This window comes from Trichosurus vulpecula, chromosome 6 (assembly GCF_011100635.1).
Source record: "Trichosurus vulpecula isolate mTriVul1 chromosome 6, mTriVul1.pri, whole genome shotgun sequence".
NCBI classification, from domain to species: domain Eukaryota; kingdom Metazoa; phylum Chordata; class Mammalia; order Diprotodontia; family Phalangeridae; genus Trichosurus; species Trichosurus vulpecula.
The window spans coordinates 8,451,609-8,469,851 of NC_050578.1; the positions used below are offsets into that span (position 1 = coordinate 8,451,609).

General features: G+C 39.8%; 1 protein-coding gene across 1 annotated transcript in view; it reads right to left on the bottom strand.

Annotated features, from left to right (window-relative positions):
* The window catches only part of MFAP3L (microfibril associated protein 3 like), a 34,910-nt gene extending 17,342 nt beyond the window's left edge, over positions 1 to 17,568 (bottom strand). Inside the window, exon 1 of the mRNA XM_036764190.1 lies at positions 17,235 to 17,568. Within this exon, the coding sequence (XP_036620085.1) occupies positions 17,235 to 17,535 (301 nt within the window). The 5' untranslated portion in view covers positions 17,536 to 17,568. The remainder of the gene's footprint in view (positions 1 to 17,234) is intronic.
* Positions 17,569 to 18,243: the final 675 nt, after the last annotated feature.

The following is an 18,243-nucleotide window of genomic DNA, read 5'->3' on the forward strand; positions in this document are numbered from 1 at the left end:
AGAAAAAAAATGTGAAATATCTGATGAGAAATTGGAATATGATATTCTGAAGAGCAAAGGAGCTGGGACTACAACCAAGGATCAACTACCCAGCAAAACTGAGCATAATTTTTCAGTCAAGGAGATGGACATTCAATGAAATAAGGGAATTCCAGACCTTCCTGATGAAAAGGCCAGAACTCAATGGAAAATTTGATCTTCAAATACAAAACTCAAGAGAGACACATAAATGCCAACAGGGAGAAAAACCTGACAAACCTTATTAATCAGTAAGGGCAAATTATTTACATCTTTATATAAGATTATATCATCTTATGTATGTTTTATATATATATGTATGTATATATATATATATGTATGTATACACACACACATATATGTCAACCTTGAGAATAGTACAGCTATTATGACAATTGACAGGGATACACATAGACCGTGGATGTCTGTATAAAATAACTGATATAAGGATAAAAAGCATAATTAAGAGATGTAAAGGGAGGGTTATGGGAGAAGAGGTAAGGAGGTAGTAGAAAAGGGTAAATTACATGAAATGAAGAGGCACAAAAACACATTATAGTAGAAGGAAAGAAAGGAGGGGGAAGAGCAGTATTTGAGCTTTACTGTCATCAGATCTGGTTCAAGAAGGGAATAACATACCCTGATAAGTATAGAAATCTAACTTATCCTACAGGCAGTAGGAGGGGAAAAGGGAAAAAAAGGGAGCGGGGTGGTCAGAAGGGAGGAAAGAAGTAGCAAGGAGAAAAGGGTAAGATAAGGGAGGGGAATCAAGAGAGAGGGTAAACTGAGGAAGGTAGCAGTCAAAAAAAACTTTGTGGAGGATTGGAAGGGGAAAGGGAGAAATACAAGTATAAACAGGGGGGAAAACAGGATGGAGAAAAAGACACAGATAGAAATCATAACTGTGAATGTGAATGGGATGAACTCTCCCATAAAACAGAAGCAGAGAGCAGAATGGATTAAAAACCATAATCCTACAATATGCTGTTTACAAGAAACACATTTGAAACGGGGACACACACACGGTAAAGGTAAAAGGCTGGAGTAAAATATGGAGTAAAAAAAACTTCAACCAAAGTAAAAAAAGCAGGGGTAGCAATACTAATCTCAGAGAAAGCAAAAGTAAAGATAGATTTAATTAAAAGAGATAAGAAAGGACACTACATCCTGCTAAAAGGCACCATAAACAATGAAGCAACATCATTGTTTAACATATATGCACCAAGTGGTATGGCATGCAGATTCTCAGAGGAAAGGTTAAGGGAGTTACAGGAAGAAATAGAAAGCAAAACTATAATAACGGGAGACCTCAACCTCCCACCGTCTGAACTTGATAAATCTAACCTCAAGATAAATAAGAAAGAAGTTAAGGAAGTGAACAGAATTTTAGAAAAAGCAGATATGATAGACCTCTGGAGAAAACTGAATGGGGATAAAAAGGAATATACTTTTTTCACAGTGGCACATACTCAAAAACTGACCATGTACTAGGACATAAAAACCTCACAGTTCAGTGCAGAAAGGCAGAAGTAGTCAAAGCATACCTTTCAGATCACGATGCAATAAAAATTATTTGTAATAAAGAACCAAGGAAAAGTAAGCTAAAAATTAATTGGAAACTAAATAATCTAATTCTAAAGAACGAGTGGGCCAAAGAAATACCACAGAAACAATTAGACTTCATTCAAGAAAATGACAATAATGAGACAACATACCAAAACTTATGGGATGCAGCAAAAGCAGTTCTTAGGAGAAGTTTTATATCTCTAAATGCTTACATGAATAAAATAGAGAAAAAGGAGATCAATGAATTGGGCATGCAACTCAAAAAGCTAGAAAAAGAATAAATTGAAAATCCCCAATTAAATACCAAATTAGAAATACTGAAAATCAAAGGTGAGATTAATAAAATTGAAACCAAGAAAACTTTTGAATTAATAAATAAAACCAAGAGCTGGTTTTATGAAAAAAACTAATAAAATTGATAAACCTTTGGTCAATTTGATTAAAAAAAAGGAAGAAGAAAATCAAATTATCAGTATCAAAAATGAAAAGGGTGAATTCACCTCTAATGAAGAGGAAATCAGAACAATAATTAGGAATTATTTTGCCCAATTGTATGCCCATAAATTTGACAACCTTAGGGATATGAATGAATATGTACAAAAATATAAATTGCCCAAGTTAACAGAAGAGGAAGTAAAATTTCTAAATAACCCCATTTCTGAAAATGAAATTGAGCAAGCTATCAAAGAACTCCATAGGAAAAAATCTCCAGGGCCAGATGGTTTACATGTGCATTTTATCAAACATTTAAAGAACAATTAATTCCTATACTTTATAGACTACTTGGGAAAATAGGTGAAGAAGGAGTCCTACCAAATTCTTTTTATGACACAAATATGGTACTAATACCTGAACCAGGAAGAGTCAAAACAGAGAAAGAAAATTATAGGCCAATTTCCCTAGTGAATATCGATGCAAAAATTTTAAATAAAATGTTAGCAAAAAGATTGTAGCAACTTATCACTAGAATAATACACAACCACCAGGTAGGATTTATTCCAGCACTGCAAGTCTGGTTCAATATTAGGAAAACTATCAGTATAACTAATCATATCAACAACTAAACTAGCAGAAATCATATGATCATCTCAATAGATGCAGAAAAAGCCTTTGACAAAATATAACACCCATTCCTATTAAAAACACAAGAAAGCATAGGAATAAATGAAGCCTTCCTTAAAAGTATAAATAGCATCTACCTAAAACCATCAACAAGCATTATTTGTAATGGGGATAAGTTAGATGCATTGCCAATAAGATCAGGGGTGAAACAAGGATGTCCATTATCACCCCTACTATTCAATTTGGTACTAGAAATGTTAGCTGTAGCAATAAGAGAAGAAAAAGAAATTGAAGGAATTAGAATAGGCAAAGAAGAAACTAAATTATTACTTTTTGCAGATGATATGAAGACTTACTTAGAGAATCCTAGAGAATCAAGTAAAAAAATACTTGAAATAATAAACAACTTTAGCAAAGTTGCAGGATATAAAATAAACTCACATAAATCCTCGGCATTCCTATACATTACTAACAAAGCTCAAGAGCAAGAGATAGAAAGAGAAATTCCATTCAAAATTACTGTACACACTATAAAATATTTGGGACCCTATCTGCCAAGACAAACCCAGGGCCTATATGAACATAATTATGAAACACCTTTCACACGAATGAAGTTAGACCTAAATAAATGGAAAAATATCAGTTGCTCATTGTGAGGCCAAGCTAATATAATAAAAATGACAATTTTACTTAAATTAATCTATCTAGTTAATGCCATACCAACTGAGCTACCAAAAAATGGATAAAATAGTAACAAAATTCATCTGGAAGAACAAGAGGTCTAGAATATCTAGGGTATTAATGAAAAGAAACGCTAGGGAAGGTAGCCTAGCCATACCAGATATTACACTGTACTATAAAGCAGCAGTCATCAAAACTACCTGGTACTGGCTAAGAAACAGAGTCGTGGATCAGTAGAATAGGTATGCACACAAGACACAGAAGTCAACGACTATAGCAATCTACTCTTTGATAAACCCAAAGAATCCAGTTTCTGGGCTAAGAATTCACTATTTCACAGAAACTGCTGGGAAAATTGGAAAATGGTAGGGCAGAAACTGGGCGTAGACCAATATCTTATACCATATACCAAAATAAAGTCGAAATGGGTTCATGATTTAGAAATAAAGGCTGATGCTATAAGTAATTTGGGAGAGCAAGGAATAGTTTACCTATCAGATTTATAGAAAAGCAAAGAATTCATGACACAACAAGAGACAGCATTACAAAATGCAAAATAGAAAGTTTTGATTATGTTAAATTGAAATGTTTTTGTATTTAAAAAGCCAATGCAACAAAGATTAGGAGGGAAACAGAAAATTGGGAGAAAATCTTTACAACCAGTGTCTCTGACAAAGGCCTCATCTCTAAAATATACAGGGAACTGAGCCAAATTTATAGGAATACAAGTCATTCCCCAATTGAAAAATGGTTAAAAGGTATGAACAGGCAGTTTTCAGAGGAAGAAATTAAAGATATCTATAGGCATATGAAAAAGTGCTCTAAATCACTACTGATTAGAGAAATGCAAATCAAAACAACTCTTAGGTACCATATCTCTCCTGTCAGATTGGCTAAAATGACAAAACAGGAAAAATGATAAATGCTGGAGAGGATGTGGGAAAATTGGAACATTGCTACATTGCTGATAAAGTTGTGAACTGATCCAGCCATTCTGGAGAGCAATTTGGAACTATGCCCAAAGGGCTATAAAAATGTTCATACCCTTTGACCCAGCAATACCACTTCTAGAGTTGTATCCCAAAGAGATCACACAAGTGGGAAAAGGACCCATATGCACAAAAATATTTATAGCGGCTCTTTTTGTAGTAGCAAGGAATTGGAAATCAAGGGGATGCCTATCAATTGGAGAATGGCTGAACAAATTGTGGTATATGAAGGTAATGGAATACTATTGTGCTATAAGAAATGGGGATGATATGGACTTCATAATAACCTGGAAAAACCTACACGATATAATGCTGAGCGAGTGGAGCAGAAACAGGAAAACATTATACACAACCGCAGATATATGGATTCTGTGATGACTAACCCTGATAGACTTTGCTGTTCTCAGCAACACAAGGTGCAAAGACAACTCCAAAGGACTCACGATCAGAATGCTATCTACATCCAGAGAAAGAACTATGGAGTCTGAATGCAGATTGAGGCACACTTTATGCTCACCTTTTTTTAACCTTTGTTTTTGTTTTTGGGGTTTTTTTAGTTCTGTTTTTTGTTTCTCATGATTCATTCCATTGGTCATAATTCTTCTTTACAACTTGACTATTGTGTAAATAAGTTCAATGAGAAGTTATATGTAGAAGATATATCGGATTCCATGCCATCTTGGGGAGGGAGGGGGGAATGGGGGAAGAAAACCTGGAACTCAAAATTATATAGAACTGAGTGTTGTAAACTAAAAATAAAAAATCTCAAGAAACTTGGAACACCAAAAAAAAAAAAAAAAAAGAATCGACATGAAACCTTCTCTGATTTCTACCCCTTCATCTCCCAACCCTGCTTCTGGTGTCCTCCCACTATACATACCTTTTATTCAATTACATTGTAATTATATGTAGTTATTTTCTATATATTTATTGTGTGTGTGTGTGTGTGTGTGTCCTCATACAGAATGTGAGCTTAAGAGTAGGGCTGATTTCATTTTTTGTCGATGTGTTCCCATCACCCAGCTCAGTGCCAGGAATGTAAAGGACACTTAATAAATGCTTGTTAATTTGACTTGATCTCTTTTACTCCTTCAAACAACCATTTGAGTTAGACTGTGCAAGTATTTAATACCCATTTTACAGAGAGCAAACTGAGGCTTAAAAAGTCACAGAATTATGAAAATGGCATAGCCAGGACTCAAACTCAAGGCTCTTGACTCCAAATCAAGGCTCTAATTTGTGTGGCATTATGGGTGATGCCAAAATTTAGAGGGCACATACATACCTCGTGCACTCCAACTGCCACCTACAAGGCAGGCAAACTAACTTAGCTGAAGCAGCAAGGTAGCCAGAGAGAGACAGAATGTGACATGTGTCACATCGCCACCACTACCCTCTCTCACACCCTGATGGAGACTCCTAAACCCCAAAGCCTTGAAAACAGCAGTGCTTCCTCTCCTGCTTAACTCTAACCCTAACCATCCTGCCACTGGCTCTGCTTCCATCTTGTCTCTACAGCTTTCATTGAGGGGAGCAATTTATGGACAAAGAGTTTGCCTTCTTTATCATCAGAAACCAGAAACTCTGACCAACTGTCACCAATGAGCAGGGCCCACCTGAGAGCCCCAGAAGTGTCAGCACACCCCAAACCACTGTGGTCCTGCCTCAAAGCCCAGTCTCCAGGGAAGTGACCCCTGTGGAGATATGACCTGGTCCATTGTTCCTACAAGAACTAAATAGCCACAGCTATTGGACACCCAGGAAAGAACATTCTTACCAACAATGTCCTTGGCAATGAATAAAGGTTCAACATCAGAAAGTGATATGCTTTTTATCAGTAGAAATGATGTTAAAGAAGATGGATTAGCATCAGCTTTGCAGCTGTACCCTAAGGACTATTGGACTTACAGGTGAAACCTCTATGTGTTATCTCTGCCCCAACAGAATGCGAGTTCCTAGAGAACAGAACTGTTCTGTTTGTAACTCCAACACTTAGCACAATACTGTGTACATAGTAAGCACCTAATATATCCATCCTTTCTTCTCTCCTTCCCTCTTTCCCTTCTTCCTTACTTCCTTCCATTTTTCCTCTTTTCCATTTTTTCTTTCTTCTTTCCTTCTCTCCTTCCTTTTTCCTTCTTTCTTTCCTTTTCTCCCTTTTTCTCTTCAATGTAGAAGACATGATAGTAATTAATTCCTACCTCCCAGCCAACTCAATGTCTTTAACTACATCTGTTATTACTTTCATATTATGAATTATAAAGTTGACCTGAAGGTACAATTCCTGGATGCTTTATTGCTGTTTGCCCCAGGCACCAGATTCACTATTTATGCCTCTGTTCCAAAACAAATGTTCTTTCCTCTCTATAGTGCTGCTTTAATTATATTTCCTGGACTTCTCCCTTTGCTTGTCATCTGAAGGGAGTGCTAGCATTAAGCGAAGTGGATAAAAGTCAGGCACGTCATCTTTTTTTTCTTCTATTGTGTTACGGAAATGCTTATTTTATTTCGTAAATTAAAAACAAAGTAAAATTTAAATAATGAAAAAAGAAAGTCAGGCAAGAGGATGGAGGTGGGGAAGCAGGAATATAATGGACAAACAGTCCCTGAAATAGCTGGGAGCTGCTCTTATGACATGATATTACACGCCTGTGCTGTGCTAGGCTCCATGAAACACCCTAAGACCCCGATGCTGCTCTTTTATTTTACTTTCTGTCAAAAAGAGCACTGGAAAACATCATTAATGTTTGGTGGTTTGGGCAATATATTTTGTAGTTAACTATGGGCATACCCTTTGAAAGAACTTAGAAGAAAAGAAGACCAGTCACAGAAGTGCTTATCAGATTAATCAATAAATTGAACAAATATTTCTAAAGTACTAGTTCCTATGTGCCAGGCACTGGCTGGACACTGGGGATGTCAAAGAATGACATTGTGTTTACTCTCAAGGAGTTTGTATTCTATTTATTAAAGAGCTGGACTGAAAATAGCTACATGGAGCTATTCCTATGCCATTGTGTTGGTAAGCAAAATGGGCTCTTAACACTTAGTTCGACCAAGTGCCCTTGAAGAGTTTGGCTTTTGTTTTCTTTGAGTAATTCAGTGTATTTTACTGAGTCTTACTAGGTGCTAAGCCCCAGGCCCAAACCCCTATTAGGTGTAAAACCTATGTGGGTGTGGATTGGTAACTAAGGTGGGGCCCAAGGTGGGGCTAAGGGGAGGTGCTAACTCAAGAGCCAATCATAGCAGCCTAAGTTCTGATCATTCAGATGATGTTTGATGACGTCTGAAGCCCTATAAGAAGAGAGGACAGAGCCATTTGTGCAGGGCTCTCACTCGTGGTGGTGCTGAGGTGGAGACTCTGGGCAGCTGTAGCTAGGAGCCCTCCAGCTTGTAACCCGAGTGCTGAGACTTTGTTAAACTCTGGTAACTACGTATTGGGATTTGAATCAGACAAGGTCTGTCTGTCGATGTTTGTAATTTGTTTGTATTTTGTTCGGAAGTTCGGAATGCTGGCTTTTTCCCCTGAACTAAGTGAATGACATTTGTATGCTGAATTAAAGTAAGCTTGTCAACCCCTTAACGCAGCTTTCCTTAGTTAAGCAGATCAAAAGAACCTGTGTTTTTGCAGTGTGCTGGTAGCATTCTTGTTGTTGGGCTTATGTTGGTCTTTCACCCCTATGACAGCTCCTAGCTGGATTGCTGAAACAGCCATATGATAGCTCCTCAGAGCATCATATTCCCCGAAGACCCAGGCTTTCATTAGCATGGGGGCTGTGCCATTTCTAATCACGAAAAAAAGAAAAAGCCTCCATGACTTCACAGTTAGTTTCATGATTTGGTGAGGCCAAAAATTACTCACCCAGTGGTCAACTTTCTGGGTGAAGAGCCTCTCTGAACTTGGCTAGCCTGGCTCTCAGGTGACAGGCAGTCTTTCACTGAGGCCGTATCTGAAGGCTTTTCCAGCTTGTTCCAATCTGCCAGACTCTGCTGACACAGCAATTGTCAACCCAGAGGTCACTCCCTTACCATCAAAAGTATCAGAAGGCTTTTTAGTCTGTGTGCTTGTGTGTCAGTCATGTGTCCCGGATAAAATCACACCAGGTAAATACTTAAATTATATCAATATTATTACAGCAATAATCCTATAACAATATCAAATTATACCAATAACTTAAGTGTCGATCAACAAAAGACTCAGAGGCCTGGGACATAGGAATGGCAGCTTCCAGACTAGATCAGAGACAAGGTGTCTCTCCATCTTGGCACCCTGGATCCCTTGCTTCCCTCACCTTAGGTACAGGTCTGTTTCTGAAATGCTTTCTGTCTGCCATCTTGCCTTAAAATTGAAACCTGCATCCACTCATCGTCACCTAACCCCTGGGGACCTCAGTTGGTTCACTTAGAAAATGAGAGGGCTGTAATAATACAACCATAAAAAGCACTTTGTGATCGTGAAGTATTTTTTACATACGCTCTTACCTGAGCCTTACAGCAACACTGTGAAAGATATGCTATGGTTTGTGATTCCAGTCTGACTTCTCTACTCTGCTCTTCCTTTCGTCCTTTGTTCAAAGCAATTATAAATTCATGGCTTGGTCCCAAATTTAGTTGAATTTCTATGTGCAATGACAATGCTCTTTAACTACATACATATATGCACGCAGGACCTTTTGTGCTGCCCCTGGGGGAGGGAAGGACTAATGTGTGCGTATGTATACATGTATGTATTTTTCGATATATGTATATGTGTATTTTTCAATACACATATATATTTAGAATATACATACATATATACACACATACTGCCTTTTGTACTGTCCCTGGAAAGTATCTATATTTATCTATGTATGTATCTATCTATGTATATGTATACATATGTTTTACCTTTTCATATGATCATACCCACAGGACAATAGATTTAGAGCTGGAAGGGGCTTTGGAGAGGTCATCTCTTCCATTTTTACTTATGGGGAAATGGAGGCCCAGAGAACTCAAATGACTAACCCAAAGCCACACAGAACTCATAGATGGCAGACCCAGAACTTTAACCCAGGTCCTCTGACTTCAAATTCAGAGACCCTGCCTTTCCTACTTTGCCACCTCAGGAGTTGCTGGCATGCCCCTAGGGCTTGTGATAGCTGTTTGACTCAGTGGTATGAGAAGTGGGTACACAAGTCATAACAACAGTGAGTTCTGACAGAATAACTTTGTGCCCAAAGCAGGTCAACATAGACCTAGTGGTTCACGAAGGCAAAATGAGGTTACTCTTGTTGGGTCTATCTTTGCTGTGATAAGTGAGTTAAAGAATGACTACATATAAGTGGTCTGCTTTCACCCATGAACAGACAGATAACAGGACTGCCATTGATTAACTACCTGATTGGTTCACACATTAAAACTAGCCAGGGGAAGGCTACTGGACCTAAATGTCATTGCTACAAAAATGCATTCCTCTTATGCCGGGGGAACCTCAATCCTACTGCTCTTCTCACACATCAGATCATGGAATTTCAGAGCAGTGAGGGCTTTTGGAGGGCTAGTTTACACTGTACAGATGAGGAAACCAAGGTGGTCTTTCTACTCTAGGTCTCCTGCTCTTTTGCCACTTCATATATATGTATATATGAAATGATAGAGCAAAGTAATCGGGGCAAATTTATAATCTTGTGGCAGGCTCATTGCTCCTAGGAAAGCTCTGGTGGCTGATACATCTTTCCTTCCCTAGATAGAGGTGTTGGACCCCATTGTCCCCACAATTCCCAATGCCCAGGGATAACCTTGGCTGTAGGATCCATGTGGGTGGTAAATCCTGGCCTGAATTCCATCCCCCTGATTCCAATGAGGGCACTGGCCCCAGCAGTGACCCAGCCCCGAAGCAGACCTGGAGAAGAACCGGGGTGGAGTGTGTGAGGGGCTGTATGTGTCTGGGAAGAGCTCCTAGTCACTATGGTAACTGGACATGTGTGATGTCACTTCCTGCTGGCTCTTAACATAGGGGGAGGGCTGTGAAGGTCAGGTAAGGGGAAGAATTTGTTGGGGGCTGGAAAAGCTTTAACCCCAATCTTCTCTAAGGACACTACTGTTCTTTGTTTCTGACTGACATTAAGAAAGCCTTGGTATCTCTGAGCTTCTATTTCTATAACATAAGGGGGAAGAGCCAGATAATGTCTAAGATACTTTTCAACTCTAACACTGTCCTGAGACACCACATAAGGGCCCTAAAGAACCACTTTAGAGATACCACATAAGGGCCCTAAAGAACCACTTTGAAGACTCAAGAGGACCAAACCCCGGGAAGTGGAGGTCAGTACAAGAGTCCAGGTGACCCAGAGTGAGACCAACCAGGCTTACCAGACTACTCAAAAATGCAACAGGAGTTGCACAAAGCCTCACTACAGGATTCTTTTTGTAGATGTCATTCAAAGTCTCTGATACCACACCCTACCAAGGAGGAGACCTTGGGTTTTTAAAGGTGAAGCTAGCCAAGCATGAGCTGTGAAAGAGTTCTACCAAGCTGGAAAGGCTGGTATCAGGCTGAGCAGTAGACTATGTCTGCCCACAGAGAATGGGTCAAACTAACAGAGATACTCATCACCAGGTTAGCTATGATGGATTTTTTGGCCACAGAAAAGACTTTCTATTAAGCTTCATAAGAATTATAATCTGTATCAGTACAGGGTGTACCCATATTTAAGGTAAAATCTTTAAGTAGGGAATTCATTTTAACAACAAATATTATTCAGTATCTACTATGTGCCAGGCACTATGCTAGGTACTGGGGCTGTTCAGTCACTTTTCAGTCATGGCCGAATCTCTGTGACCCCTTCTGTGGCTTTCTTGGCAAAGATACTAGAGTGGTTTGCCATTTTCTTCTCTAGCTCATTTTACAGATGACAAAACTGAGGCAGACAGGGTTAAATGACTCATCAGTAAGTGTCAGAGGCCAGATTTGAACTCAGGTGTTCCTGACTTCAGGCCCAGCGCTATATCCATTGTACATCCTAGACTTATTACTAGAAAGGACCTTAGTGGTCATTGATTTCAATGCCTTCATTTTGCAGATAAGGAAGCTGAGGTCAAGAGGTCCATAGGGAATAAGGGATAGAGTCAGGATTTGAAACCAGGCCCTGTGATTCCAAAACCAGTAATCTTTCCACCATACTATGCTGTCTCCCACACAAGCTTACAAGCTGGTTGTAGGTAGTAGGGAAGAGAAATGTATTAGGTGTGATAAGCAATAATTACAGGAGAGGAGGCAGAAAAATTATTAACTAGAGAAGCAAAGTAAAGGGAAGCTATTCACTGTTGGGTCAAACAATCCTACATATACAAATCTCAATACCCCTCTGAGAGCACCACTGAATTCAACCCAGAAAAAAACCTGAAAACAACAAAAAAAATCATCATACTAGGGAATGGGAAGAGAACCTTGAAGACAAACTTAAAGGACAAAAATCTCATTTTACAAATGATGACTGACTTGCTCAAGGTTTTACAAATAGGAAGTAGCAGCACCAAGGTCAGAACCCCAGTTGCTGTATAGAGCTCATTTGTACATGATTGTTTACGTGTCGTCTCCCCCATTAGACTGCAAGCTCCTTGAGAGCAGGGACTGATTTGTCTATCTTTGAATCCTCAATACTTAGCACAGTGCCTGGCACACAATAGGTGACTAATAAATGCTAGCTGACTGAAATTTTCTTGTTCATTTTCAAAAGCCCTTTATTCCAACGGAGTGCAAGGGTGAAATTATCCTCTACCTGAAGTAGAGAAAATAGAGTTAAAGGGATGTAATGATGTTCGTGTCAATGTTTGTAGCTTCACTGTGATATGACGATGATGATGATGATAACTAACATCTACTATGTTCTAAGCACTGTGCTAAGCACTTTAACAAATATTATCTCATTTTGTCCCAACAACCCTGGAAAGTAGGTGCTTTTATTATTCTCACTTTACAGTTGAAGAAATTGAGGCAAAGGTTAAGTGACTTGCTCAAAGTCACACAGCTAGTAAATATCTGAGGCCACATTTGAACTCAGGGTCTTTCTAATTCCAGGACCAGCACTCTGTGCACTATGGCACTACCTAGATGCCTCTGGGCATCAATATAATCTTTGGCCATTGGAAGGAGAGCTGCTAATTGGTAGACTTGAGAAGTTCATTCTTTTTTTTTTATTCTATGGAGTTTTTTTTATTTAGTTTTCAGCACTGATTTTCACAAGAGTTTGAATTACAAATTTTCTCCCCATTTCTACCCTCCCGCCCACTCCAAGATGGCATATATTCTGGTTGCCCTGTTCCCCAGTCAGCCCTCCCTTCTGTCACCCCACTCCCCTCCCATCCCCTTTTCCCTTCCTTTCTTGTAGGGCAAGATAAATTTCTATGCCCCATTGCCTGTATATCTTATTTTCTAGTTGCATGCAAAAACTTTTTTTTGTTTTTGAACATGTTTTTAAAACTTTGAGTTCCAAATTCTCTCCCCTCTTCTCTTCCCACCCACCCTCCCTAGGAAGTCAAGCAATTCAACATAGGCCACATGTGTATTATTATGTATAACCCTTCCACAATATACTCATGTTGTGAAAGACTCACTATATTTTGCTCCTTCCTAACCTATCCCCCTTTATTGAATTTTCTCCCTTGGCCCCGTCCCCTTTCCAAAGTGTTTGTTTTTGATTACCTCCACTCCCATCTGCCCTCCCTTCTATTATCCCCCCCTTTTTTTATCTTCTTCCTCCTTTTTTCCTGTAGGGTAAGATACCCAAATGAGTATGTATGGTATTCCCTCCTCAGGTCAAATTTGATGAGAGCAAGATTCACTCATTCCCCCTCACCTGACTTCTCTTCCTACAGAACTGATTTTTCTTGCCACTTTTATGCGAGATAATTTACCCCATTCTATCTCTCCCTATCTCCCTCTCTCAATATATTCCTCTCTCATCCCTTAATTTGATTTTATTTCTTTTAGATAACTTCCCTTCATCTTCAACTCACCCTGTGTCTGCTCTCTCTCTTTTACATATATATATACACACACATATATATGTACACATACATACACATACATACATATACACATAGATATATACATATATATGCATATTCCCTTCAACTACCCTAATACTGAGGTCTCATGAATCATACACATCATTTTTCCATGTAGGAATGTAAACAAAACAGTTCAACTTTAGTAAGTCCCTTGCAATTTCCGTTTCTTGATTACCTTTTCATGCTTCTCTTGATTCTTGTGTTTGAAAGTCAAATTTTCTATTCAGTTCTGGTCTTTTCACTGAGAAAGCTTGAAAGTCCTCTATTTTATTGAAAGTCCATATTTTGCCTTGGAACATGATACTCAGTTTTGCTGGGTAGGTGATTCTAGGTTTTAATCATAGCTCCATTGACCTCCGGAATATCGTATTCCAAGCCCTTCGATCTCTTAATATAGAAGCTGCCAGATCTTGGGTTATTCTGATTGGGTTTCCACAATACTCAAATTGTTTCTTTCTGGCTGCTTGCAGTATTTTCTCCTTGATCTGGGAGCTCTGGAATTTGGTGACAATATTCCTAGGAGATTTCTTTTTGGGATCTATTTGAGGAGGCGATCGATGGATTCTTTCAATTTCTATTTTGCCCTGTGGCTCCAGAATATCAGGGCAGTTCTCCTTGATAATTTCTTGAAAGATGATATCTAGGCTCTTTTTTTGATCATGGCTTTCAGGTAGTCCAATAATTTTTAAATTATCTCTCCAGGATCTATTTTCCAGGTCAGTGGTTTTTCCAATGAGATATTTTACATTGTCTTCCATCTTTTCATTCCTTTGGTTCTGTTTTATTATATCTTGATTTCTCATCAAGTCACTAGCTTCCACTTGCTCCAATCTCATTTTTAAGATAGTATTTTCTTCAGTGGTCTTTTGGACCTTCTTTTCCATTTGGGTAATTCTGCCTTTCAAGGCATTCTTCTCCTCATTGGCTTTTTGGAGTTCTTTTGCCATTTGAGTTAGTCTATTTTTTAAGGCGTTGTTTTTTTCAGTATATTTTTCAGTATTTTTTTGGATCTCCTTTAGCAAGTCATTGACTTGTTTTTCATGGTTTTCTCGCATCCTTCTCATTTGTCTTCCCAATTTTTCCTCTACTTCTCTAACTTGCTTTTCCAAATCCTTTTTGAGCTCTTTCATGGCCTGAGACCAGTTCATGTTTTTCTTGGAGGCTTTTGTTGTAGGCTCTTTGACTTTGTTGACTACTTCTGGCTGTATGTTTTGGTCTTCTTTGTCACCAAAGAAAGATTCCAGAGTCTGAGACTGAATCTGGGTGTGTTTTCGCTGCCTGGCCATATTCCCGGGCAACTAACTTGACCCTTGAGTTTTTCAGCGGGGTATGACTGCTTGTAGAGTTAAGGGAACTATGTTCCAAGCCTGGGGGGATGTGCCAGCTCTGCCACACCAGCACTCCTCCTTCCTCAAGAACCCCCAACCCGGACTGGACTTAGATCTTCAGCAGGCTCTTCCCTCCTGCTCTGATCCGCCACTTAATTCCTCCCACCAGGTGGGCCTGGGGCCAGAAGCAACTGCAGCTGTAGTTCTGTAGCTGCCCCACCTCCTCTGCCCCTGGGGTGGTGGCCGAACTGGGAACTCCTTTATAAACTCTGTCCCCAGCAGCTTTTCCCACTAACCTTCTCTGTTGTCTTTGGTGTTTGTGGGTTGAGAAGTCTTGAAACTGCTGCAGCTCACTGATTCAGGGTGCTAGGGTCCGCTCTGCCCGGCTCCTGATCTGGTTGGTCCGAGCCGCTCATGCTGGGCTCTGCTCTGCTCAGCTCCTAGCTATCCGTGTGGGATAGACCTTACCCAGAGATCATCCAGGCTGTCCTGGGTTGGAGCCCTACTTCCCTCTGCTATTTTCTGGGTTCTGCCGAGAAGTTCATTCTCTACCCACCTTTACGTTTATCCTCAGGAGGGCACATGAATAAAAAAGAGGTAGAAACAGTATAATCACAATGTATAGCCTTGTAAAGCTATTTCATGTGTAATCAACTTCTTTGACCCTCAAAAAAGTCTTGTGAGGTGATTGTACAAGCATTATCACCCCCATTTTACAGATGAGGAAATAAAGGCTCCAAGTGTTTGACAGGCTTGCCCCAGGTCAGGCAGGTAATAAGTGATGGAGGCCAGGTCTTTGGTCTAGCAGCCCAGTGTTCTTCCCACTACAATGGTCTGTTTCCCTTATACTGTCTCTCTCTGGAATAATCTTGACTTTGTCACTTAACTAATGGACCTGTGTGGTCTTGGAAAAGTTACTTAATTACTCTGAGCCTCAGTTAAATAAGGGGATTGACTCAGGGGCGTGGAACCTGCAGCATCAAGGCCACATGTGGCCCCAAAAGGATCTGTTCGGTGAAGTTTGGATTTAGTCAAAGGGCTGTACTTGAGGACCAAGAAGGCCACATGTGGCCTTGAGGCCGCAGGTTCCCCGCTCTTGGGTAGGTGGTGTCTAAGATCCCTTCAAGCTATGAGTCTTGACTTTAGTGAATCAGTCAGTTAGTCACTCAGACAATAATCACTTATTAAGTGCCTATTATGTGTCAGGCAGTGTGCTAAACAGTGGGGATACAAAGAGAGGCAAAAAAACAGTCCTTGTGTTGAAGGAGCTCACAATCGAATGGGGGAAGACAATATGCAAATAAATATGTACAAACAGGCAATGTACAGAATAAATAGGTACTAATTAAAAGAGAGAATGGGCGTTTACTTTTTCCAAGATCTAGGTCTCCACATTTTTGCAAATAAGTCGCTCATGAACATTGATGAACTTGTTGGGGGCCTCTATCTAAATTGCCATTTAGCATACTATATACTAGAGATAGGTGGGACAGCTGATATAATGAAGACTTGAGTTTAAATCCTATCTCAGATACTTACTAGCTATGTGACCTTGGAGATACCACTTAATCATCTTTGTGCCTCAGTTAACTCATCTGTAAAACAGGAAAATAATAGCACTTACCTCACAGGTTGTAAGGATAAATTGAGGTGATACAAGCACTTTTTAAACCTGAAAGGGCTATCTAAATGCTGGCTTTTATTATTGGCCACTTACCTCATACACCCTAAGCAAGATTTATCCGCACAAAAGCAGAAGAACCCTGCTTGATGAGCTAAATTCTCCCCAGGGCCTTAGTCACACTCTTGAAGCAACTTGGGTGCTAGGGGACTTGCATTAACTCTTCCACAAAATGCTCTAAATAAATCTAGCTCATTAAGAAACACTCTTTCCTCGGCTGTCTTTCTGGCTGTTGCATCTTCCCCTCGTCTACAAGAAGCTGTCTGGAAACTTAAGCCAGTTCTCAAATAGCATAGGATGGAAAGACTCCTGTGTGATAGCTAAGGATAGCATCTAGGGATGCGCTGCGATGAAAAACAGGAGTGGCTCAAATTCATATGGCGCTCTAAGGTTTGCACAGAGCTTTTCTGATCCTGTATGGGAGCGGTTATTGTTATCCCCCTTTTACAGATAGGGAAACTGAGGATGAAAAGGGAGGGTGGTTGATGTGTAATCCACACTCTGTCATTTTAAATGACAAATGAAAGGTGCAGTGACTGCTGCTTTCTAACACAGGCTAGTCACAGTTTTATGGAGCTAAGAACAACCTGAGAGATCATCTGACATAACTGCCTTATTTTGCGGGCCAGAGAGGTTACCAGGTCAGTTAGTAGCAAAGGTGAGATTAGAACTCTGCACCCCTGCACACAGAGTACCTCTGCCCCTCTCACAAGTATGTATGGTCAGTGCTGTTTCTCCCTCTCCCCACTCATTTTCTGGCTCATAAAACAAGAAGACAGTGTAAATACAGCTTTTGTGCAAGCTCCCAAGGCTGCATTTGGGCTACGTGAAATTGAACACAACATTCGGTCCTACCTCCTCCTGTGCCCTCCTGGTCTTCCTCTTCCTTCAGTAAGTGGCCATTGGAATTATACCACTTGAAATGGGGGTCAGGGATGCCGTGAATGTTACAGTTGAGCAAGGCACTTTTCCCTTCCTTGACGATCACATGGTCCACTCGGGCAATAATGAGAGGCATGGATCCCAAGACCACGTCTGTGCCGTTTAAAGTGCTGTTAGCTATATTCTTAGCTGCAGCAAAAGTCGCCAAGAGGCTTAGTAAGACGGGCACAGGAGGCAGGAAGCACGCTCTCCTGCTGCTCTTGAGTCGATTCATTTTTCTTTCTTTGCACCGTAAGGCCACACAGAGATGGTTGGCTGATGGAAACTTCTATTTGGCCAGATGCTGTCCAGGTCAGGACACAGGAAACACTTACCCTTGATCCATGGAGCTATTCCTTGATTAAACAAGCCTATAAAAGATTATGGAACAAAAAAAGTACTTTATTATTGTAAAAGTGCTATTACATATATTTTATATACTTATATATAATATTATATTGTATATCGCTAAAAGGTAACTCTTCACACTTCTGACCATATAGAGCTTACCTATAAATCCAAATTCCACGGATTGTAAGTTAAACTTCAAACAAGAGCTCTGATGACATACAAAGTCCTTTCAATTTATTTTTAAAGATAGAGGACATTGGTTTTTGTTTTAAAAATAGCATCCTGGTTTTTCAGACAAGATTTTTATAAACTTCACCAAAGGTCCTACTACAAGGCCACGTCTTGGTGTGCTGTTGACACTGGGCTTTCAAAGGCTAGGTTAAAATATAGCAAGTTCCAGTGAGTTCTAGTACACAATTAACAGCATCTATTAAGCATCTACCATGTGCTAGGCAGAGCGAGTTAGCCTCAGTGTCAAGAAGATCTGAGTTCAAAGTCCTGCGTCCAACACATACTAGCAGGGTGACACTAGGCAAGTCATTAACTCTCCTCAGTGTACCCAGGTGCCTCTCAAAGAATATAAGCTGAAGAG